Genomic DNA, 25,831 nt, shown 5'->3' on the forward strand with positions numbered 1-25,831 from the left:
TGAAATTACTACATGGTCTGATATAATCATCCATATCTCCTAGGAAAAAAGCTATGAGTGTGAAACTTCACAGCATGAAAGTTTAATAGCTGCTTTATCCTAATGTACAAAACAATTAATTTTAAAAATTGTTGAAAATTTCATTAGAGTTTTCCCAAAATGTTTGCTTGTGCCCAAAAGTTATAGGTTTTCCAACACACGGCCACATACTTGTAGCAACAAACTAATGGCACCATAGTATTCCTTGCCCCCAGAAACCCTAGAAACAATCCAATTCTTTGAAAAATCACTCATACAACAGCTAATCAATTGTGCTAACTCTCAATGGAAGATTCACAAAGAAACAAATATTATTATGGAAATCTGGAATCGCTATACTTGAAATACAAGCTATACTATGGTTATCAATTTTTGCCATCACTGTGTAGTCTAGTCATCTTGATAGTGAAAACCTCACACCAGTTCTTATTAAAACCACAATGTTGTCTGATTGTATAAAAGTTTCTGTGAAAAGCCACATTGAAAGTTTGTGGTCAATTTCCTAGAAACATTTCAAAGGTTGAACTCACAATAACAACAAGAAAGATTTAATACTATAACGTGAACACATTCAAATACAGTGACTCTATTGGAACTGCTTTCCTAGCTAGCTAGTATAGGGATTTGTGAGAAGGCCAAAGCTTATAATACACCAGCTCATAATTTTCCCTTACATAATTGCATTTATTTAGCTGCAACATGCAATAGTAAGAATTAAATTTAATAACCACTAACTCTTTTAATTCTACCATTTAGGCAAAATGACATAATAATCATTAGTGGTGCTAAGTATCCTGTATGAAAGTGCTTGGATAACCATTTCAAGTAATTCAGGTAAGTGAAACAAATACTTCACTACTACAAGTAGCAGTAAAGCTAATTATTCACATTGAAAGTTTGTGGTTATTTCCTAGAAATGTTTCAAAGGTTGAACTCACAGCAACAACAACAAGAATACTAGCGTATTAATTTGAACATACTCATGAACTGCTTTCTACTATAATAGGGATTTGTGAGAAGGCCTAAGCCTGCAGTACCACCTAGTATTTTGTGGCTAGTCTATTATGTAGTCAACCATATTGACTACATAATATAGGCGTAATTATTAGTTCTAAATTGGGGTAGAGGAGCTCACCTAATATCGCACGGGCTCCAATATCGGACACTATTTCTCCTAAACTACAATGAATATTCAAACATTCTGTACATCTCCAGGTAGGCCAATGCTTCATAAACTTGTGTACCAAGTTTCAGATCTCTCGGGTTCTTGGTCTCGGTACAGCAACCTTTTGAAGACAAGTCCGAATAATACGTAAAATCGGAAAAAACGCTCAATTCAAGGACAGCCATTGTTTGCAGATCACACTTGCATTAAATCAATAATTGCATACGTTCAGATTGTAGGGCTACTCATTTACTTTCTAAATATGTATGGTTTATTTCATTTAAAGTATTGTATACTGATGAGTTATAGACCAAAGAAAAGAGGCTGTCACTGGAGCAATAATCGCCCTAGCTATTTTTGCTCAAAATCAGAAAAAATGGGTTGAAAATGCATACAAGGTGGATGATTGCTTTCGATTGTGTACTGAAAGTTGTTAAACACTAGTTCCTGCAAATCCAACACTATAAAGACATAAAATACTGCAGATTTGACTACAGAAATAGCAAAATCTTTAATATGGCTGTCAAACACTCTAACATAAAAAGTCAATCATTTCAGCTGAAAGCCTAAAACTCTAAAGCAAAAAGTACGTAGAACCACATTTTAAGCATATCAGCATTATGTAGAATTGATTTACACCACCTTTTTGCAAAAAATTGGTGACTGTTATATTAGGGTATTTGACTGCTCTATTAGAGGGTTTTGGTATTCCTGAAATACTTTAAGTCTGGAGGACAGTGAATTTATTGGAAAAGTTGCTTGACAACTTGTAAATGATTAATTGTATGCAATTATCCACTTTAAAATATTTTCAAAGCATTGATTACAATTTTGAGTTAGGGCGATTATTGCTCCAGTGACAGCCTCTTTTCTTTGGTCTATAACTCATCAGTACAATACTTTAAATGAAATAAACCATACATATTTAGAAAGTAAATGAGTAGCCCTACAATCTGAAGGTATGCAATTTTTGATTTAATGCAAGTGTGATCTGCAAACAATGGCTGTCCTTGAATTGAGCGTTTTTTCCGATTTTACGTATAATTCGGACTTGTCTTCAAAAGACTGCTGTACCGAGACCAAGAACCCCAGAGATCTGAAACTTGGTACACAAGTTGATGAAACATTGGCCTACTTGGAGATGTGCAGAATGTTTGAATCTTCATTGTAGTTTAGGAGAAATGGCGTCCGATATTGGAGCCCGTCCGATATTAGGTGAGCTACTCTACCAGTGTTGAATGTCTATAATGGTAGAATCAGTCATGAATAGTTGTGGAAGTGATTTTAAAGCATATAAACCCTTTATAGTATATTAACTAGGTGCGGCTAGTCCGATGACCCTACCGTTGGATGATCGGATGGCCCTGTTGCTAAATGATTCTACCTCGTGTGGGATAATGGGTGTGCCAGGGTGAAATTTCCGAACCTCCCGGAACCTTCCTGTAGTTCCTTTCTAGATCACGTGACGGACTCACGTGATCCCGAGGATGATTCGGTCACGTGTACCCTCCATTACTTTAACCTAGCTCATGTGGTACAATCAGCCCACCTAAGCTGGCCTCGGAGCCAGCATTTAGACTGCTTCCACATGAGCCTGAGGCTGTCTGGCCACACCCATACAAGCAACGCCTTGCATTTCAGGGGGTAAGATGTGCTGAAGTTACATAGGTATTATAATCATGAAATACAATTTGTACATGGGTCCGTCAAATTGGGCACTGTGCCATAGTGGAAGACAAATTGGCAAGGTGATCCGGTCTAAGTTTGACATACAGGAGGTAAGCTGAGCTCTGCCAACGGCCCAGGGTTTGAATGACAGAGTCTGCAATGCCTGCAGATGCTGCTGTTGTAGCTGCCCCGATGCGGAAGCTGTGCCCTGAATACAGATGAGCTGGAATATTGGCCGACTGAAGAGCTTGACGGACGTGTTCAATGAACTTGGTCTTTGATAATGGTTTAAGATCATCCCACATGAAGAGTGTCCCAGAAGCATTACCTCGGATAGCCAGGTAGGAAAGAAGTGCTGTTACTGGGCATAAGTCATCTTGTGTTCTTCCCAGTACTAGCTTGACACCCTTCATGAAAGGATCGGTCTTTGAACGCTTGAGCTGGATGGAGATGACAGTAGGAGAGGTGGCATTATCTACCGCCAAGTCCGCGAAGGACAGGTGAATCTTCGGGTCATAATTTGTCTCTGATTCTACTGTGATCTCGCCCGATCTGCAGAAGCCAAAGACTGTGGTAGAGGCTGCTGCCCACAACATAGTATTGTTGAAGGTAGAGATCCCAGACATCCAAATTTGTCTAAGCATTCGAAGGGGTGATTGGGAGGCGTGATCGGGGTTGCCTTCCTGCTCTTGCTGCCAGGACTTTGACACCCTTGAGAACCTGGCTAAGACGGGGCATTTGATCTAAGTGTGGATCCTGGAAGCCTGCTGCCACCTGAAGTTGACGAATACCAGACAAATATGTTCGAATAGAGGAACCGGCAAGTCCTTCCTGACCCATGCAAGCTACGAAATAGTACAATATGTTCTCTGATACTGGGAGTGGGGTTAGTGAGAAATTATTGCAGAACTGCAGGTACCTTCTCTCTGCTGCCTTGTAGGTTTTATGAGTTGATGATGACAAGGCTGCTACAAAGTAACGGCAAACTGCCTGATCCAAACTGTAGACTGAGGATTGGGGATGATCCTGGGTGATGACACTTGGAGATCTCCTGCTTGAGAGGCCTGTGAAGGGGAGAGAGCTGTATAACATGTATAACAAGGGAGATTGAGACTGACATTCAAACCCCTGAGAAGGACCCTGGGACGTCATATATACCCTACTGATGCCTTAGTCGGGCCTAAGGACCCTAGGACTGTATGGCTATAAAAGGACTAGGTGACCGACCGAAATTCAGTACGTATGTTGTAGGGGCCACCTGCAAAAGTGATTGATTTATGACCTGCGTAAGTGTTACATGTGTAAGTGTTACAACGATAGTCATTTGTACACATTATTAAAAACACACATTCCAGCTGTCCTGCAGCTAAAGTTCGGGATACAATGAATATACTAATTGTCAATGGGATTAAGGTGAGGAAAGATTGCACAGTATTTGTAGCATAAGGTGAGGTACTTGTGAATGTCATAGTTGTCTTAGTGTCGCACCGCACAAGGTGATCCATCGAGGAGATGTCCAATCCTGAATATCGCCCAGGAGAGCCATGAGAGTAGCTGGGATATCCGGAGAGCAGTCCCTGGTGGGAGACTCTGACTTAGAAAGGAAGTATTCCAGATTATCGCGAGACAACGCATCTGCAAGACTGTTAGCCTTTCCCTCAATGTGCTCCGCTCTGAACCAGAAGTTGAAGTGAGCTGCCAGGAAAACCAAAACACGTACCATGTGCATAAGATGAGGGTCTTTACTGTAGGTAGAGTTGAGGACGTGCACGACACTCATGTTGTCCACCGAAAATTGGATTAAGTGACCCTGCCACTGACGGCCAAAGATAGCTGCAGCCAAGACAACTGGAATAAACTCCTTGATGGCAATAGAAAGAAGTTGAAAATTAACTGGCCATTTGAGATGGAACCACTGGTATTCCCAGAATGCTCCACATCCCCAGGAGCCTGATGCATCTGAGAATGTAATGAACTCTGGACTGAGAATGTGGCTGTCCCAAAGCATAGAGATACCATTCCAGCTGTCTGCAAACAAGTACCACCAAGTGATGTCAGCTCTGGCTGCAGAGTTTAAGCGGACATGGTGATTTGGGTGAGAGCCAATTGATTGCATTGCGTACAACTGATGGAGGAAGCTACGCCCAGGGCGTATCACCTTTGTGGCAAACTGGAGCAAACCCGTCAGACTGGCCAACTCACATTTGGTAATGGACGTACGATGGAGGCAGTGAGTCAATTCTTGTTTCAGTTTGAGTAATTTACCTACCGGTAGGCGCAGCTGATTTGCCACAGTGTCCACTTCGATGCCCAAGAAAGTCAAGCAGGTGGAGGGGCCTTCAAGCTTGGACATCTCTAATGGGATCCCAAGCTGAGTGTAGGTTGTTATGAGAATGTCCTTCTGTGTTGATGCATCTCCCATCGAAGCTGCCACAAAGACAAAGTCATCTAAATAGTGGAGGAGGTGAGTGATGCCTTTTTGACTGAGAATCCATTGGAGCCCGTCAGCTACTGCTGAAAATATTTTTGGGGCGGACCTGAGGCCGAACGGGAGCATTTTATCCAAGTATATGCAGCCATTCCACTGTACCCCCAGTAAAGGTTGATCTTGAGGGTGAACTGGTACCATTCTGTAAGCTTCTTGAATATCAGCTTTGACCAACAGAGATCCTCTACCAAGTAAAAGTACCAAGGGAAGCCAGGTGGTCTAGTGATGTATAGCTAACTGATGATAGTTCTGATGAGATCCCGTCGTTGACACTCTCTCCTGGTGGGGAAGATAGATCCATAATCAGGCGCCATTTCCCTGGTTTGTTCTTTTTAGGTACTAGTCCCAGTGGGCTTATCTGAGTACCTGGAATGGAATAGTTATGAGGGAACTTCCACATCCTGGACAGAGCTACTTCACGTTCCAAATAATCTTCTATGATTGAATCATTAGATGTGGGGAGATTGCTGGATGCTGAAAGGACTGTGTGAGAATGGTTGAATCCAATCCTGAATCCAGATGAGATTCCTTGAATGATATAGGAGAAAAATCGGCCATCTGGGTGAGATTGCAGTTGTTGTGTCCATTGATGTATATTTAATGGTGTGAAAATCTCCATAGGTAGCCGACAATGAGGGCTAGGAGACCTGCAGGAGTCAATCGCCAGGAGGTGGTCTGTGTAGATGTGAAGACCATTTGACACCATGCCCTGGACAAACACTCTCCAGTCCTTTGTAAGCTCTGTAGGGAGGGAGAAGAGGACAGCCAAATGATAGTCACACCCGAGGAGGTGGAACATAAGGCTCCCTTCCCTACCCCACTTGGAGTGAGCAAGAGTAACACTAAGACAGAGGGTGAGAGTTCTCTGACATCCATTCAGAATGGGGCCCCTTAATATACCTCCTTGAAAGCCTAGACTAGGGGTTCTCTTATACAGGCATTTCGTGTTTAGAGGTCCACTTTAAAATTCCCATGCCTGAGGCTCCATCCTGATAGGCTGTCAGTGACTCCACCCTGCCCCTTCCCTTTAATACTGAGTAGTAACACATGAACATATAAAGATGTGACCAGCATACATGACCATATATGTAAAATATTAACCAGTCTAGAGACACATTCATGATAAAAGTGATTTACTGAGCCGACCAGCAGCCAGTGATGATAAATATGGCAGATTATAGTCAATGGGTGATTAAAAGGGTGTTTAACAGCCCTGGGAGGGAGTGCAGTCAACTGCCCTGTAGGCTCCCCCACAAGTGCGACATCTGTGGTTGAATTTGCAGGATAGTTTGCTACAGGGGAGACCCTCATTCCACCGGTAGCAGACTTGTCCTTGAGATTTCCGTTTGGAGCCGATGATCGGGCAGGTAGGTTGACTAAGATGTTTAGATGTTAGGCAGCAGCCATAAATGGTTAAATTCATTTCTCCCCATCTCCGAATACCCTTAGCTGCTGCCCATTCACGGTAGTTTATGTCATATTGAGACCATTGGTTGCCTTGTAGGTCCTCTGACAATTGTAAGATCAGGTGAGCATAGGCAGCCAGACCTGCTGCTTCCTCCTTGGAAGTCTCCTCTGATGACAGGAGTACTGCTGAAAAAATGTTGTAAGCCCGGAGCCAGCTGATGATGGAAAGAGATTGCTTGGCAGTTTGTGACATTGTCTGACCATTGACTGCCGTCCCTTGCTGCTCTCTGCTGTGGGGATCCTTCAAGAGGTCTGCCAAGTTGACATAATCCCATCTTCTGATTTTCTCCACCAGTTGACGAGCTACTGGAGGAATACCTTCTGTCACCACTACCGTGGATGGCCTGGAAGATGATGGTAGGGCTGCGGCCGACAGAAGTGGAGCCAGCTCCCCTGGATTAGCCAGTGAGGGGTCCACAGGTAGTATTGGGATGCCTGGATAGTGAGAGAACGGCATGAAGTGGCTGCTCGGCCATAAAAGGAACAATTATCACCTGACTATACCCATGTACACAGTGACCAGATGCTCTTAATGACCAAGGCCAGTGTTGCAGCGCTTGTCCAGATCAATTAAAGGGGGGACGACGTGCTGTAAATGATTTAAAGCCAGTCACCGCGCGTCCGTCAGCAGGAGGTTGTGTGGGTACATAAAAGCATCGCAGATGGGCTAACAACTGCACACTACCAATGACGCGAGGGCGTTGCTCGACTCCGCCAGGGCATACTACGTGAGCCTGGTGAGCTCAAAAAACAATGTGAGTGAACCCAATGCTTGGCAAGCGTGCCTGGTCACTCTTCCTTGACAAACCATTAGACAAGCGTGCCTGACCCTTCCAGTAATGGCAACCGTGCCTGACCCTTCCGGTAATGGCAAGCGTGCCTGACCCATAGCAACGGGTCCCAGTAATGGCAAGCGTGCCTGATCCACTGAGCAAAGGCAAGCGTGCCTGATCCACTGAGCAAAGGCAAGCGTGCCTGACCCCCTGAGTAGTTAATGGCAAGCGTGCCTGACCCCTGAGTAGCTAATGGCAAGCGTGCCTGTCCACTACTCGACTTCCTGACTCATAGGCACAATAGCCACACCCGCTGCACGGCGGAGAAGCTTTGCCATCGCCTTGGACCTGAGCTGCTGGTCAAGGTGCACTATAGATAACTAAGACATGACGTAATTACCATTATAACATGAAATTACCATTGTACTCGTTGAAACTTACCGGGCTGCGAAGCGGAAGGTAGTCCCGCTTGCAGGGGGTGACCCCCCGCAGGCTGAAGTATTCCGGCGACTGTTTGGGCTATCCGATGTACGTCGGAGTTCGCCAGAGTTGGGGGTGGAACTGGGGCTGCCACTGCTGGAGCCGGTCCTGGCTGAGGTTGGTTGTTTTCTTCCATGAAAACACGACAATGGCACCACTTAATAAAGAAATGCAGAGAAGGCAGCTCGCTTGCTCACTCTAGCGTAGTTAGCTTGCGAAACGTTCCTAAGCGACGGGCTGGCGGGAGCCTCGTTGATTTAAATATCCCGCCCACTCAGCAAGCTCACGAGACCTTGCACCGGCATGACTGAAATGACGGATGCTTCGTACTATCGTAACGTCGCGTGCAGTGAAGCCTACCGATGCCTATGAATGAGGTGAGGAGCGGCCTTCTAGTTAACCCTGTTTAACCTGCGGTTAAACCTGTATTATACATTCACTAACTACGTGATACCATATATACATACAGGTATATACATATTCTTCTGTCAACACTAACATGTGTATAACAATGTCTATGGTTAATACCAATGCTTTTATGGTCTGTAAATTAATCAATTAATTTTCTGACCCAATTTTGGAAAACCATACACCCTTTTTGGCATATTAGTATTTTTCTCTTTTATAGGTAAAATGAAGCACTGCATGGGTGCATATCTACCTTGTGTAAAATTCAGCTTGATATCTTGAAGGGTTTCAGAGATATGGTCAATTTACTGTCTAATACATTACAAACTAACTTTTTATAGTAATGCATAGAGCTCTGTGAGTGATTAAGTGTGACAAATGCAGGGGCGTAGCCAGCCAATATTTGATGGTTGGGCATAACATCAACTTAATTACACACACAAGAAACGCGCTCACTTTCATGTGAGACATTATCATAGAATATAAAAAAGTGTATGCACACAAGGCCTACAGCTACCTATACTATAGTGTAAATAAATGCTACTTGCATGCATGCATACATTTACTAGCTATATGCTATCTATTAAACTTGTAGGGCAGGCATCCACCGACGATCGCCGTAGCTGAGTATCACGTGACATCAAACTGCTGAACCTACAAGAACCAACAATGTAAACAGTTCATCACATATTTACCACAATCAACTGGCAGTATAGTTTACAGACCAACCACCACAACGATATGAAATGCTTTTTCAAGTAAACGCCACATGGTCCCAAATGAAGGCCGGGGTGCTAATTTATGAACTATAACACAAATATCAGCATGCCAAGAAAGCTTCGTCCCAGACTTATAGCAGCCAATGTACATTTTGCATGAATCTGGTGTAAACCACAACTCGGTTAATCAGTACAATTTGTGCACGTGACGCTTTATAATGACTTGACCTTTTCTCCATTTCCAGCTCCATTTGCATATGCTATTATTGTTATCTAGAAGAGTCACGTTTTCCTGTTTTCTTTCATCAGCAGTAAGGTAGGCTATACGGTACTTTCCTTATCAAAAAAAATACGCTTGACAAATCCACTGAAACGAAATATTTTGCTGCCAGCACCATCCACACTGAATCCTACTGACGATTATCACTCACTGTGACTCAGAGATACAGAACCACGACTGTAGTGTACCACGCTTTGACTCCATTTTAAATTTCGAATTTAAACCTCGCCAAGGAGCGCGGCAAGTTCCTTGGTGGCAAGGGGTGCTGGTTACCCCGGGAAAAAAAAAGAGCGTGGCACGTGCGTCTTTTATAGGGACTTCCCAAGGGATTTCCGCGTAATGGATCACGTGATATACCATCTATCTCGATCCCTTCTGAAGTCATGGTTCAAGAAATGAGGTACATGTTTACGCTTTACAGTATCAAAGTAGGGTGGTTTTGTGTGCTGCTGTGAATCCTCGCGTGAATCTTAAGCTACTTGTGATGGTTGGGCAAACGTTTGTGATGGTTGGGCAAGAAACTGTGATGGTTGGGCAAATGCCCGCCCATGCCCACCCTTGGCTACGCCACTGGACAAATGACAAATCACATTCCTAACTATCTATGTATAAAGAGACTTATGGTAGCGAAATTAGCTAAGTGTTTCCGGTCCTTTTCTTCAGTTAAACAACATGCATCATTGTCTAAATACTCAGTTTTAACCATTCCATTACCTGAACAAATCACCCCATTGTAAGTTAATTGGTCTCCCACGCACTGTGAGATCACTACATGGTCTGATAAAATCATGTAGCAGAAAGAAACTTCACAGCAAGAATTGCTGTGATGTAAAATGATAGCTAGCCTTCTTAGCATCAAAATACGTGTGCAAGTGATTGATAGCAGCAATAATGAAATTAGAGGCGGTGGGGTAACAAGGGATTCGGGCGGGGATGAAAAACAATGGTCAAGCAATTTGCCTGGCCTTATATATAGCTATACGTGTTAGCTAGCTATATACACTATTATATATAGTTGGGGTCTATTCTACGGAACGGAACGGAACGGAATGATGGACTAAACTACGGGACGGAATGCTTTCTCAAATTGAAGGTTGCAGCTTACCATTGCTGTACAAGTTATCGGTGGTATCATAAGAACTTCCAGCAGTTAATCAAACGCACCTCAAGAAAGATAAAACGAATTTAAGGATCGATTGTGGGTTCTTGTTGGTTGTCATTAGTAACGGAGTACTAATTGTGGGAATAGCTGACTCAATGTGCTCATCTTCGGATGTATCAAGTAGGGAACTTAATGCATGACTTGTTTTACTAGTATGTGAGTTGTTTTTACTTACTTTTACTTTAGAATGTACATGTCTGGGGCCCAGCCTTTCTAATCGGCATAAATCAGTATGTAGTTACACTACAAAGGAAACAAGTATGGTGACAAGCTGAATCAATTCAGTCTAAGCAGAATCTAAAGGAATTTTGTGCAGTGTGTGAGGAGCAAATAATCAGATACCTCGAGGAGGCTGGGCTATATTGTGTGAACATCAGTGATTCATTAACAGAGTAGTGGACTAATGCCAGATATCTCAGCCTGAATAGTGAATTGAATCCAGGATGGAGTCTATTTTACAGAATAGAATGCTTTCTGAATCAAAACTTGCCGCTTGGCTAGCCGCTATCATCACTGAAATTGCATTTTATCAGTGGAGCCTCCAGGAATTTTATTAATGGAATAGGATAATAATAAAATATTAATAGCGGTCTCATGCAGAGATTGTTCTACTAACTGATATATCAAGCAGGTCTCTTCAATTCATTTATTACATGACCAAGGCAAGTTTTGTTACTACAATACAGTAGCTGATTGGATGTCAGTTGTTTCTGCTGATCTTGACAAGATAAATAGTTTAGAAGACCACTTAATTTCAGTTTCAGAGCATAATATCCACAGAGAAATTAACTAGAAAGTTACTGGTGACAGGAAAAGGCTAGGTGATCATGACTTTATTCAGTCTAATAAACAGAATATATGGTTGATTGAGTGAGGTATCACTTTCAAAATGTTCAGACGAACAGCGATGAGATGCATGGATTCATCGAATTTTTGTTGCGGTTGGAGACACCAAAAGCAAACTGACTGTATATTATTTTATAAAAAATTCGTTCACTTTCTTTATATTTTCTCAATTTTAATTTGAGCCTGTATAAATTTTTCTTAGTCAATAGAAATCCTAGAATAAGATGGGAGAGAAAATTTGTTTTTTTTACCTATACTGTACAACTTCAAAGGAAAATGAAGAAAACATACAGACAAATCAATAAAATTAGTACGGTGAATTACAGATTTAAATACTTAGAGCCTTTAGATAATTATTGTTCCAAAGCAATATTGTAGATGGAAAAAACAAAGACTGGTGAGATCTTGGTTAATTAACGACAGTGAATGGAGATTAAAAGGGTGGTAACTTCTTGTTCTTGAATATGTTGCAAAGTGGAGGTACAAATCAAAATGAGATATCAATTTCAGTATGAAAAATTTGTATACATAAGTAATCTAGCATTACCGTATTCATTTATTCTCCACTTAAATATGCTACAACAGTGTCAGTACATTGGCAGTCTACCTTGAAATCTCAACTCTAGAGTAGATCCAACACAGAGCAGCCTGCACTGTAACAAATACATGTGATCCCACTGTAATTTCATGGACCAGCTGGACTGGGAATCACTTGAAAACAGACGAACAAATTTAACCTGTTTTGTTTGAAGTGAAGCATGTGAAATGCTACACTTAAGAAATTCTAGGATTCTTAGATGGTATGTAATTAATGTGAGTGTTCCATTTCAGGTCTGACTACATACATTGAAATTACACACACATCTTGGTCCAAATCACGTTTGCCTGGTGGCTATGGACATAGTCTCACATGCACAGAAGGCTTATAGTAATTAAGATTTTCTTGAGTTTTGGCATTTAGCCTGATTCAAGGCTAGCAGTCAGACACATCCTTGAATTTGTGCAACAGAAAAAATCAGCTCACTATTGAACACGGCATTAGTCCACTGCACCAGCTGTTAATAATTCCATGGATACACTTCAGTGATGTTTGCAGAATATAGCCTCTTTGCGGTCTGCCAAAATATTTGTTCCTCACACACTGCACAGAATTCTTCAAGTTTTAATTCAGCTGGCTCTTTCCTGTTACCAGTGTCTTCCTGCTTGCTTTGTACACTGATTTATGAGTTGAAAAGCTGGCCCAGACTGTTTTCTAAAATCAAAATAAGCAAAACAGCTCTCATAAAGTGCCCTTCTTGATATATCCGTAGATGAACCATGGATGAACATCACTAATACAGCTCATCCCACAATTAATACTTTGTTAATAATGACAACCAACAAGAACCCACAATCGATCCTTTATTTCTTTTTATCTTATGTTTAATCAACCACTGGAGGTGCCACTGATAACTTGTAAGGGCAGTTTCAGCAATGGTAAGTTGCAAGCTTCAAATTGAGAAAGCGTTCCGTTCCGTGGTTTAGTCCATCATTCCGTTCCGTTCCTTAGAATAGACCCCACCGTATATATACGCACTGAGAAAATTTTACGCAAGTTTTAATGGAGCAGGAAAGGAAATGTTAAATCGATTAAACCTATATACCGTCTTATTCGCCTACTCATGGGGAGTTCGAAAATCTTTGTTTCATATCTGTAGCCACAATGGTTTGCGTGTCACGTGCGGTTGTTTACGATTCGGTAACGTAAATTGAATCGTCACCGTTTCTTCAATAAACCGCCTTTATACGCCTATGCGCATTGAAGCGACTGCAGGGCTAAAACTATATCTTGGTTGATGTGCCAATCCATGGTAAACAGTGTAAGCCAAATCTCATCTTTATAGGCTGATCTAAATGGAAGTAATGGCCGCAAATGTAAGCGCCTGTAGTTTATTTTTAGTAAAGTCACTGTACAAATCGATTTACTTCTTTCTATCGTTGTAATTCCAAAACTATACATCCACCAAAATAGACTGAAATTTTGGTGAACCATTCCTTGGGCTATGCAGATATTGTTGAGAAAATAAAGCAAAATTCAGAAGTTGACGGACGGGGTTTTTGCTGAGATGGTCACAATTTCTTTGCCTTGTTTTTATTTAGCTAATGTGAAGTTATGACATTGTAACAAAACTGATGTATTAATTTGGGTTACAATTTACAAAAAAAAAAGCATGTTAATAATACTACTGTACCTAGCTATATTACAACATTTTGTACTTGTGAACGCATCAAGTAAAAATCAGGCCTTCATACACAAACCATTTTAGAGACTGAAATAAACTGTTTTATACCAAGATATATTCACTGCATGGATGCATTGTTATGATGGTGTATATATTGCGCATGCGTAGAGGCTTGAGATTAGAAAGTAGTAATAAGAGTTTGTGTTGGTTCGCGTGCTGGACCTTGATCCGTTGTCTCGCCATCGATCCTGTCTTGTAACAAGTGGGGGCTTGTCCGGGAGAGAAAACCAACGACATTGTGAACTTTTGTCGTCGCAGTGGAGAAGTCACTGCGGAGGTCGTTCCGCCTAAGCTCAAAATCCTTGGTACCGGGTCAAAGGTACCGAAACAGGTTTGACTTTTGTTGTCGAGCCGCTTTGTTTTTGTTTTCTCTTTGTGCTAGGCTAGTTGCATAGAGCGTTTTCATTTCCATGGTAACGAATAATGACGTAAAGTGCACACCTACGGTCGCCATATTGTTGAACCACGTTGCGGTAGTGATTGTTGTTTTTACAGCGTTTGTATTGTGAATACAATGGTTAATTGTGCTATTGTTGGCTGTTCTAGTGACAGTAGCAAGCCTGGAAGGAACAATTGCTCGTTTCACAAGCCATAATCACGCGCCAAGGACCTCGAAATAACGACGGAAAGGAGAAGAGTTTGGTTATAGAGACGATTTGCCATGTTTAGAAAATGTTTATGTTTGCAGTAATCATTTTGAAAGCGGTAAGTGCTACAAACTAGGTGTGTTGTGCTGTACTAATTCATTTTATTTCGGTAAACCAGCACAGATATGTTATGAAAACGTTTGATGTTGACTGGGCTCCTTGCATTAACCTAGGGCATGACAAGGTCAATGTGAGTACTTTGCAAGCAGCTAGTGATAGGGCAATACGAACTGAACAGAGAAGGCAAAGAATGGAAGAAGCTGCAACCTCATCTTCTGTTGCCTCTTCCAGTGTTGTTGCACAAGTATCAGAGGAAGATATTGGCTGTGTGTTTGTTAATGAGGGTACTCAAACTGACCAAGGAGTGTTGTATCACAGTAAAACGGTGCACAAACAACTCCACCTCAGACTTGTGATGTTGGGGTTCAGACAGATGACTGGAATTTTTTCAATGAGAGGTTTTTTTTGTCAGATGATTCCAAGGTACATTACTACACTGGGCTGACCAAGTGCGCACTGCTGCTGTCAACATTTGAGTTTGTGATGAAACTCTTTTGTAATGGAGAGAAACGAGCATTCTACTGGCGTTCATTCCTCATAGTTCTTTTAAAGTTGAGGCTTAATCTGGGACTGCAACACCTAGCATATTAGATTGAATGTATCACTAGCTACTGTGTCACGTTCATTCCATGCAACACTAAATGTTATGATGGTACGTTTGCAGTGGCTTACAAAATGGCCTGAGGAGCAGCTGTGGAAAACTATGCCAAACTGCTTTCGTGCCTGCTATGGAACTAAGGTAGTGGCAATTGTTGACTGTTATGAGATAAAGATTGAAAAACCATCTCATTTAGTAGCTAAGTCAGCAACATGGTCGCAATATAAACATGCTAACACTGCTAAAGTGTTCATCTCAATGTGTCCACAAGGAGTAACTACCTTTGTTTCATGTGCTTGGGGAGGAAGAATGAGTGATAAACACTTGACTGTACATGTCAACTGTGTTCAAAATTATTGCCGGGAGACATTGTCCTTGCTGACCGCGGTTTTGACATTGATGAGGATGTTGCCAGAATGCAGGAAATTTTACAAATACCCGCATTCACACATGGATGTGTGCAGTTGTCTCCACAAGATCCTGAGAAAACTCACTAACTGGCAAATGTCCATATACACATTGAGAGGGTGATAGGTGCTACGAGGCAGAGATACTCTATTCTTATGAGTTGTATCCCCATAGACTTTGTGAAACCTAAGGCAGATGGAGAAAAAGCTACTATAGACAAAATTATAATTATTTGTTCAGCATTAAATAATTTATGTAGTAATTTCATTACACGACAAATACTGTAACTGTACATTAATATGATAACATTATTTCTTTTGCTTCTTCCGTGTAAATTGAGGCAACTAATGACAGTTTGCACAATACCACTTGTTGGCACGTGGAGGATTCTTCAGATTAAGGCATGAGAGGTGGAACCATCGATCATTCCCACAATCATCATTGTCACATCCAACCATCTCACTGCCCTTGTCTTCCTTGCAGTAAGTGTAAGTATCATTAACAGCTGAAGCTGCTGCAGTCTGTGCTGGCATAATTAACTTGTTCTCGAGAATGCCATTTCGCCAGCAGTTCTGGAAGAATACATAATTCAAAAAAATGAGAACTTTTGTCAACTATGTCTTTGATCAGGTGTTTATCTCGAAATATTCTCTGGATTGAGATGCTTGCATTACCATCACGAAAAGTCACAATTACAAAATCAGCAGAACACACAAAGAGCTGAGTCTGTACTTGATAGGAGCACATGTGTGTTTTCAAAAGGTTACCATCATCTTGAATGGAGGGAGCTGATGATGGTTCAACATCATGAATGCAATAAGGGCACTTGACTTCCAGTACCCCTATTCCAGTGCAGCATTCACACTGGATAATACCATCCGGACTAGCCCCAATGAAGGGATATGTGATGCTAATAATAAGCCCACTTTCCTTGCAAACAAAGCCAGAGTGAACATCTTTCATAATGTCTACATATGCTGAAGTCTCGTGTTCACACCCCCACTTAGTAGCCTTAGAGGAGAAATTATTTATCTCTGGATAACAAATTCGTCGAATCAGGCAATGAGTCATTGTATAAATGTGCTCCCCTTTTCCTGTTGCAGCTAATAGAATCTTTAGGCTTCATAAATGTTATGTCCATTATTCAAGTATAAGGTATCGTTTCCACTAAGCGCAGCTCCTTCCACACACAACCTATCTGTGTACAAGTTGTGGAAACCCATGATGCCAATTCAACATAAAATAAAATAGCTTCAACATGGGAACAAACTTCACCAAGGCCTGCCATGCAGGTGCAGTGACCTGCCTCAACTGTGCCATCATGCTCACATGTCACCCAAGTGTTCACTGGTGGATCATTAGCACGCTGGGAGTGTCTCACCTATAGTACATATAAGTGAAGTGATTGCATGTGTAGCTAAAATTTACCTTTGCTACTGCAGCGAATTTTTTGTCAAATCGCTTTAAACCCAGGTAGTTCACGAATCCGCAAAGGAAGTACTTGTACGCATCAAGATTTTTATGAGCTTTAAACCGTTGTGAAGTACAAAAGCTGTGTCCCAGGACCAAGTACAGTAGTTGAAGATATCTGTGTTCGTGACTGCAGGTGTAAAAACGCCTTTCATCAATTCAGAGGGTGGAATCAAATACGGGTCTTGAATTCCAGATAGCTTCTCGAGGTACCTCCTCTTATTACTGATAGACAACTCCCGAGCATAGTCACTTAATGGCAATTCATCAGCCGCCATATCAGTAATCACTATCCAGTTCCGGTTCAACAATATGGCGACCGTGGGTGTGCCCTATACGTCATCATTCGTTACCATGGAAATGAAAACGCTCTATTGTAGACAGTGATCTTAGTGTATGGCATGGTCGCCATATGGTGAGCTACAATTGGAATCGTTTTGTGGATTTTATTTGGTGGTGATTATTATTGTTATTGGACTCTCGTTTCGTGGATTATTGTTTTGTGGACTATCGTTGCGAGTTGTAGATATGTCGTTCAGTGTTGAAACCTTCGTAGCTGCTCCTAAGTTAAGTGAATTGGCCGCGCGGAAGAGGTCAGAACTAGTAGCGCTGGCAAACCATTTTAAACTAGAAGTAAGTACTTCGATGAGGAAGGGAGATGTGAAGAAGCTTGTGAGTAATTATTTAATGGATGAGAATATTGTGTCAGACGATGAAAAGGCTATTGAGGAAAGTAACCTTATTGAAATGAAACGGTTACAGTTACAAGAAAAGGAAAGGGAGCGTGAGGCACAATTCAGAATAAAAGAGCTTGAGATTAAGGGACGTGAGATTGTTGTACAATTGAAGGCAAAGGAATTCGAACTGGCTACAGCTACTGCTAAAACACCTACCAGTGTCTCGGAGAAGTTTGATGTGACAAGGCATATAAGATTTGTTCCTCCTTTTCAGGAGACAGAACCAGACAGGTATTTTCTGCACTTCGAGAAGGTGGCAACAAGTTTGGAGTGGCCCAGAGAAGTCTGGACTTTGTTACTTCAAAGTACCCTAGTTGGGAAAGCCCGAGAAGTTTATTCAGCTTTATCTGTCGATCAAAGCTCTGTGTACAACACGGTAAAGTCAGCCATCCTGAAGGCCTATGAACTGCTGCCGGAGGCATATCGCCAAAAAAGTTCCGTTGCACCAAGAAAGGGTCGACACAGACATATTTAGAATTCGTCAGAGAGAAACAAACCCTGTTTGATAGGTGGTGTGCCTCAAATGAAGTAAATGGTGACTTTGAGAAACTGAGACAGCTCATCCTATTAGAAGATTTTAAAGACTGCCTTCCTATTGAAATAAAGACTTACCTAGATGAGCAGAAAGTGGATAACCTTCATCAAGCGGCAACCAGAGCTGATGACTATGCACTGACTCACAGAAACAGCTTTAACCGGCCAGTTGCCCGTTCAAATCCTGTAAATAAAACTTCAGGCACAGGAAAGCGTGACCACAGAAGTGGAACAGGTCCACAGAATCCTTATGATCGGGGAACACCCAGGTTGCCACTGGGCCCGACCTGCTATTACTGTAAGCGCAGAGGACATGTCAAAGCTGAGTGCCCAGCCCTTGAGAGGAAGGATGGTAAAACTCGTAGTAATTCTGTTGTTGCACCCCATAAGTTAGAAGATAGTAGTGTTGAAGCAGAGTCAATGAAGGTCCCAGTTGAATATGAGCCTTTTGTGTCACGGGAAACGATATCCTTATTGGCTCAGTGGGAGAGAATCCAGTAACAATTTTGCGTGATACGGGAGCATCACGATCTCTGGTACTAGCAGATACTTTGCCATTTTCAAATGAGTCAGCTACTGGAACTAGTGTGTTGCTGCAAGGTGTGGAACTAGGTACAATGAAGGTACCATTGCACAAGGTGTTTTTGAGATGTAACTTACTCAGTGGTCCTGTGATAATTGGAGTTAGGCCCTCCTTACCTGTGAGAGGAATCACAGTCCTGTTGGGAAATGATCTAGCTGGAGGAAGAGTAGTGGAGAACCCTCAAGTTTCAGAGGTGCCTCAGATGAGCTGTAATGATGAAGGAACAGGAAAAGAGAATTCAGAGTTATTTCCTGCCTATGCTGTTACACGGGCTATGGCGCGAGCTAGATCATCTTCCCGGGTCTCAGTTGAACAGGATGAACACCAACAATCTACACCAAATTTGAATATGGACAGTCAACAACTGGATTTAGCTGACAAATTTTTGAAGCACTCACCTATTGTCTCACCCAGTAATTTGGCAGAGCAGCAGGTAGATGAGTTAGATTTTAACCATGCTTTGTCCCGACAGAATCTAATTAAAGAGCAGGAGAGTGACTCTGAGATGCAATCACTTAGTCAGTATGCTGTTAGTGAGAAGGAAGCTGCTGTAATACCAAGTTGCTATTACTGGAAGGAGGGTGTGCTTATGAGGAAGTGGCGGTCACCAGACGTCCTTGCTGGTGATGAACGGAAAGTTCTGCATCAGATTGTTCTCCCGGGGAAGTATCGTGGCACTGTATTGAGTCTGGCACATGAGACTCCTATGGCTGGCCATTTAGGTATCAAGAAGACCTATTGTAAAGTGTTGAATCGTTACTATTGGCCTGGAGCTCACAGAGATGTGAAGAGCTTCATTCGTTCATGCCATATTTGCCAGATGGTGGGAAAGCCCAATCAGAAGCCACCAGTGGCTCCTCTGAAGCCCATTCCAGTGTTAGGTGAGCCATTTTCGCATGTTATTATTGATTGTGTGGGGCCACTTCCCAAATGTAAGAGTGGAAGCCAGTATATCCTAACCATAATGTGTGCGGCTACCCGTTTTCCGGAGGCCATTCCGCTCCGAAGTATCCAGACACCACAGATAGTGAAGGCTTTGATCAAATTTTTTACTCTGGTGGGGCTTCCTCAGTCAGTTCAGTCCGACCAGGGTTCAAATTTCATGTCTGGGATATTTCAAGAGGTCATGTTTCAACTGGGTATCAAGCAAGTGAAGTCAACTGCATACCACCCCCAGTCACAGGGTGCATTAGAGAGATTCCATCAGACATTAAAGAACATGTTGAGTGCTTACTGCCTACCACTGTGAAAAAGGTGGGATATAAGATGGTATTTTCAGTGGCCTATTGAATACAAATAAGCCTTAATATAAATCCTGTATTATACTCATCTTATACTTTAGTATAATGCATACTATACTATTGCATGTATGGTTTCAGTTTAATTACCACAATACTTGAAATAGCTTAATATCTGATATAATGCCCACTCTATACTATCACATATATGGTTTCAGTATGTTTAAACATTAACTAAAGCCTTATGTGGGATTGTTAGTATAATACAGGTTATACCAAGCTTTTTTGTATTCAATAAGCCACTGGAAATACCATCTTATATCCCGCTTTTTTCACAGTGTACAGGAGAAGAGAGAGTGGGACAAAGGCATTCCACTCCTACTGTTTGCTGTACGTGAGTCTGTACAGGAGTCGTTGGGATTCAGCCCTTTTGAGTTAGTGTTCGGTCATACCCCACGTGGCCCATTGAAACTCCTCAAGGAGATGTGGTTAGCTGAAGACTCATCAGATGATCTTCTCACACATGTATCAGATGTACGGGAAAGACTAACGAGGGCTAATGACCTGGCACAGCAGAAACTTAATGAGAGTCAGTGTAAGATGAAGACATGGTTCGACAGAAAGGCTAGAACACGGACATTTCGTCCTGGAGACTAGGTATTAGTGTTGCTCCCCATTCATGGTAGCCCCCTCCAAGCCCGGTACTGTGGACCTTATACAGTGGAGAAGAGGACAAGTGAAGTTGATTATGTAATTAGCACCCCAGACAGACGGAAGCTGAAGCGACTTTGCCATATCAACATGTTAAAACCTTACCATGGTAAGGATGGTCCCACTTCTTGCAGAACTGTAGCCACTGTAAGTAGTCACCCTCCTAATAATGGAATTGATCCTAGTCCTGTGGAGAAGGGTATGAAGCTGCACAACTCAGACATCCTTGCCAAGATAAGTGACAAGTTGAATCATCTCCCAGAGAAAGAGAGTGCTGTAATCAAGCAGCTTGTTGAGGAATTCTCTGATCTATTTCCTGATGTTCCAGGGAGGACAACGGCTACCTATCATGACGTAGATGTTGGTGATACTCGCCCTATCAAGCAGCACCCTTACCGAGTGAACCCTGCTAAGTTGACTGCTTTAAGACACGAAGTGGAATACATGTTACATAATGGCATCATTGAGGAGAGTCAGAGCCAGTGGAGCTCCCCCTGTGTCCTGGTTCCCAAACCAGATGGTACATTTAGATTTTGTACTGATTTTAGACGAGTCAATGCTGTGACCAGATCTGATTCTTTCCCGATACCTAGAGTAGACGATTGTATCGACCAAATCGGACAATCTCAGTACATTAGCAAATTTGATTTGTTAAAAGGCTACTGGCAAGTGCCATTAACTGAGCAGGCAAAGGAAGTATCAGTATTTGTGACACCGGACGGGCTATACCAATATACTGTAATGCCGTTTGGGATGAAAAACGCCCCAGCTACTTACCAGAGGATGATAAATAAGGTGACTTCAGGTCTGAAAGGTTGTGGTGCGTACATAGATGATCTAGTAATATACAGTGACAATTGGGAACAGCACCTTGTTCAGCTCCGTGATATTTTGTTCAGACTACGTGATGCAAAGTTGACGGTAAACCTAGTGAAAAGTGAATTCTGTCATGCTCATGTAGTGTTCCTAGGCTATGTAGTTGGTCAAGGTCAGGTCGCTCCGGTGACAGCTAAGGTTGAAGCCATTCAGAGGTACCCAGTACCTAAAGATAAACGTGACCTCATGAGATTCCTGGGAATGGTAGGTTACTATCGGAAATTTTGTCACAACTTTGCCACAATTGCTTCTCTGCTTACTGCACTTCTTCAGAAGAAACAGAAATTTGTCTGGACTCTGGACATCAGCTTGTCAGAGTGCATTTGAACGAATTAAGTCAGTGTTGTTATTGGCACCAGTACTTGTTGCACCCAATTTCAGTGCACCATTTAAGTTTTTTGTGGATGCCTGTGACATTGGAGTGCACGTGGGCAGTGTCCTTTTACAAGAGGACCTACAAGGGATCGATCTACCTGTCTGTTATTTTTCCAAAAAGTTTGATGCTCACCAATGTAACTATTCTACATGTGAGAAAGAGACTTTGGCTTTACTGCTTTCTCTTCAGCATTTTGACATTTATCTACGTCCCACAGTTGCTCCAGTCCAAGTTTTCACGGATCACAATCCATTAGTGTTCATCAATAAGATGAGGAACAGCAATCAGAGATTGCTTCGGTGGAGCTTAGCCCTTCAAGAATATGACTTGGAAATATGTCATGTAAAAGGACATGATAATGTGCTGGCAGACGCTCAGTCTAGAGCTATGTGAGGTTTGAACGATAGTTTTTTTTTTCTCTTCCCTTAGTTGATTTTACTTTTTGGCATATTGTTATTATGGATTATGTCATTTTGGAACTGTCTGCATACTTGGTTTTTTTTTGTTTGTTTTGTTGCTTATATACACCCATGTACTTGTGTCATGTTGTACTTACCACCCACCTCACTTTTGTAGTAGTGTACCTTCTGTTTGTAGGGGAGATTTTGTGGGGTGTGTGTGTTATGATGGTGTATATATTGCGCATGCGTAGAGGCTTGAGATTAGAAAGTAGTAATAAGAGTTTGTGTTGGTTCGCGTGCTGGACCTTGATCCGTTGTCTCGCCATCGATCCTGTCTTGTAACAGCATGCTTATAATTATAGTGGTTTAACTGAAAATGAACAGCGGTACAAATTACTTAATACATGCACACAGCTGCAGTACATTCAATTTGCATAAAATTTTTATAGTGAATAGACCATGAATATATAAGTTAATTATGATTTAAAAAGCATTTTTAGTTGAATGATCTGAAGGTCTGATTTTTACTTGATGCATTCACAATAATAATATGTGACCCGGTCTGCGAAAAGGGCTCTTATAGCCTTTCCAATTGCATATATATGGTAACCCATAACTTTACTGGTGACCCATAACTTTACTGGTGAATATGGTACAAGCCTACAATTTGGTCACTCAACAACCCTAACCTGGCAGTAGCTGTGGGTGTAATTACATGATGATAGCTTTAGTAGATTAGGAGTTATGATTAGCCAAACATGGATAATTGGAAAGGCTATAAGAGCCCTTTTCGCAGACCGGGTCACATATGCATCAAGTAATAATGCATATATTAACGAGTGCTTCTTTACTATTAAATATGACCGAATTTGACAAAACCTGTGCTTCCACACATTCTAATTCTTGGACTTCAACTAACTGTAACAGTACCTGCCAGAATACTAAAGACCTGAAATTTTCACATGATGCTTTCGTAACATCACAAGACAAGTCAAAATTTAAAGCTGATGGCATATTCCTACATCGAGTTATGATGTCTCAGTCATAAAACTATAGGTAAGTGTGGAAGCCTAATTTGTCAAATTTAGTCACAAATAATATTGTTTCATACAATTCTCTTCAACCCTCCTCTTTATGCTACTTGTGGTTTTATTAAATTGGCTGCTGTATTAGAATACTTTCAAAGTAGTATTATAGTGTCAATGTGTTGCATCTTGATAGTGAAAACCTCAAAACAATTATTGTTTAAATTTCTGTGAAAAACCGATTGTTTACATTAAATTTGTAGTTAGTTTCCTAGAAACATTTTAAGCATAGTCAACAGTTAAACTTGTGAAAAGAACCTGTGAGAAACATTTTTTAACACACCAAACATTACTTTTAGTTTCTAGATAAGGCCAGCGTTGAATGTTTATATACCAATCAACTTGATTAAAGATGGAATTGAAGTATTCTGAAAGATTTGCTTTTAATAGCACCACAATGCATCTTAAAATTTCTATTTGTTTCAGATGCAACCAAGCCATGATTACTATACAACAAGCACACTAGTACATCAAACTCATGATCATACTGTATTCCAACAGATTCATCTTCACAACATTGGAGAAATGAGATAGATATATACTTTAGTAAAGAAGTTACTCAAGTACTTTAATAACTGTCAGCCTTCAAGCATAATCTAGCTACATGATAGGTTCGCAGCATATTGTACATGTGCATGTGTGTATATATGTAACTGTCTATGCACTGTCAGCTAGTTTGAAGTACTATTATTATTAAATAGCCAGCTATATACCCTGTGTCAATGTGTTGTGCAATCTAGTCATCTTGAAACTGAAAACCTCAGAATAGTTCTGGGTTAAAGCCACTACGTTGACAGATCATAGTTTCTATGAAAACCCAATCAAAAGTTTGTGGTTGATTTCCTAGAAACATTTCATTTTGAAGTACAGGTAGTTATTTATTATGTAGCATAACTTCACATTATTGCACTTGTACTATAACTTCTTATAGCTTGATGAAACAGTGGTAGTTTTTTTATTTTATTTACTCAATCTGATCATGCATTGTAATAGAACACAGAGCAAGGAATATAGAACTGTAAAAGTCAGAGCAGATAAAGACTGTGCTAAGAACACTGTATAAAAAGAAATGACTTATGGCAATAAGCAATCAATATACATTAGTTGGGCTAAAATTATAGCGTTACACATGGATACCACAAACTGCCCATGGATTTCAACTACTTACTGTTTGTATATTGTTACTTTTATATTAAACTGTCTATTTAATTTAAAATATAATTGTGACCCGGTCTGCGAAAAGGGCTCTTATAGCCTTTCCAATTATCCATGTTTGGCTAACCATAACTCCTAATCTACTAAAGCTATCACCATGTAATTACACCCACAGCTACTGCCAGGTTAGGGTTGTTGAGTGACCAAATTGTAGGCTTGTACCATATTCACCAGTCAAGTTATGGGTTACCATATATATGCAATTGGAAAAGCTATAAGAGCCCTTTTCGCAGACCGGGTCACAATTAGAGGCATGATACCATGAAAAGCCAAGTTAGGATATAGAGCTAGTGCTACCAAATGGAGTTTCTTTGAACTATCCCGGCCAAAACAAAAAGGATTTGAAACAGTACAGCATGTGGAGAGTCCGTAACAGCAAACACATGTAAAGGGAACATTTATGCAGCATCTATTCTGAAAGGACTACCATAAATTTGTGTTCACTATCAGATTTAATTACATTTCAACTAATGGAGAAAATTATAATGTAAAGTAATATCTGTGGCCAAAGTAGCACAGAGTTTTTATTTTCCTTAACTTGTAGCATATTACCAAATGTTATGTTGTACTTGTGGAGGAGGAGTACACCTTATTAGACATGAGTTGTGCATGTGCAACATATTATATTGGGACAAATTTGCCTTCCAACACTGTATAGTACTGATGTGTTAGCAGTGGTGTGTTTCTGAAGTGACTATATATATGATCAAATATAGGTATAGGTACAGCCTTTGCTCTTGTATAATGAATAAAAAGAACAACTGCTGAATGGTACCTTGTTACAATAATCTAGGTACATTCAACCATCAAATCTTATCATTTCAGTTTACTACAAGAGAATTGCCCTAACGCCCTAAATTGCCCTAACGTGTGGAGTTCTTACAGATCCAGTCGCATAATTATGGCATTATACATGTAAGTTGTCTTTTAGTATACTACCTTACAATATTAGTATGTGATATCTATTCAAGCAACATACAGTATATGCATTAGCAGATGACAAGTGTGTTACATTTCCAAAGGTCAAAATGTCCACATTAGCATTTCAATGGTTGTTCAAAGCAGGTTATAATATACACCAAAACATTTCTAGTATACTGTATGCACAATATTAT

The 25,831-nt window shown here is 41.1% G+C and overlaps 1 protein-coding gene and 3 long non-coding RNA genes across 9 annotated transcripts; 2 read left to right on the forward strand and 2 right to left on the reverse strand.

Annotated features, from left to right (window-relative positions):
• The first annotated feature begins 3,284 nt into the window (after positions 1–3,284).
• LOC136247172 (uncharacterized) lies at positions 3,285–3,956 on the forward strand. Its single transcript, XR_010697147.1, has 4 exons — positions 3,285–3,372; positions 3,431–3,481; positions 3,523–3,758; positions 3,813–3,956. It is a non-coding gene; the product is annotated as an uncharacterized lncRNA (long non-coding RNA).
• Positions 3,957–3,969: 13 nt separating this feature from the next.
• On the forward strand, positions 3,970–6,492 carry LOC136247173 (uncharacterized). 6 transcript variants are annotated; one of them, XR_010697152.1, is made up of 8 exons: positions 3,970–4,158; positions 4,228–4,285; positions 4,344–4,562; positions 4,624–5,102; positions 5,148–5,642; positions 5,697–5,922; positions 5,982–6,186; positions 6,465–6,492. It is a non-coding gene; the product is annotated as an uncharacterized lncRNA (long non-coding RNA). The 6 variants fall into 6 exon arrangements; XR_010697149.1 differs by having other exon boundaries at positions 5,148–5,336; positions 5,538–5,642; positions 5,982–6,492; XR_010697150.1 differs by having other exon boundaries at positions 4,228–4,319; positions 4,369–4,562; positions 5,982–6,492.
• A 72-nt stretch (positions 6,493–6,564) lies between these two features.
• On the reverse strand, positions 6,565–8,304 carry LOC136248041 (uncharacterized). The gene is made up of 2 exons (XM_066039857.1): positions 8,042–8,304; positions 6,565–7,262 (listed from the first exon to the last, which is right to left on the reverse strand). Exons 1-2 carry the CDS (start codon positions 8,214–8,216, stop codon positions 6,565–6,567), a joined length of 873 nt encoding a protein of 290 aa, XP_065895929.1. The 5' UTR covers positions 8,217–8,304.
• Positions 8,305–8,869: 565 nt separating this feature from the next.
• LOC136244541 (uncharacterized) lies at positions 8,870–9,695 on the reverse strand. Its single transcript, XR_010695406.1, has 3 exons — positions 9,436–9,695; positions 9,049–9,142; positions 8,870–8,914 (listed from the first exon to the last, which is right to left on the reverse strand). It is a non-coding gene; the product is annotated as an uncharacterized lncRNA (long non-coding RNA).
• Between the last annotated feature and the right edge of the window lie 16,136 nt (positions 9,696–25,831).

Source organism: Dysidea avara, chromosome 2 (genome assembly GCF_963678975.1).
Source record: "Dysidea avara chromosome 2, odDysAvar1.4, whole genome shotgun sequence".
Taxonomy (NCBI): Eukaryota; Metazoa; Porifera; class Demospongiae; order Dictyoceratida; family Dysideidae; genus Dysidea; species Dysidea avara.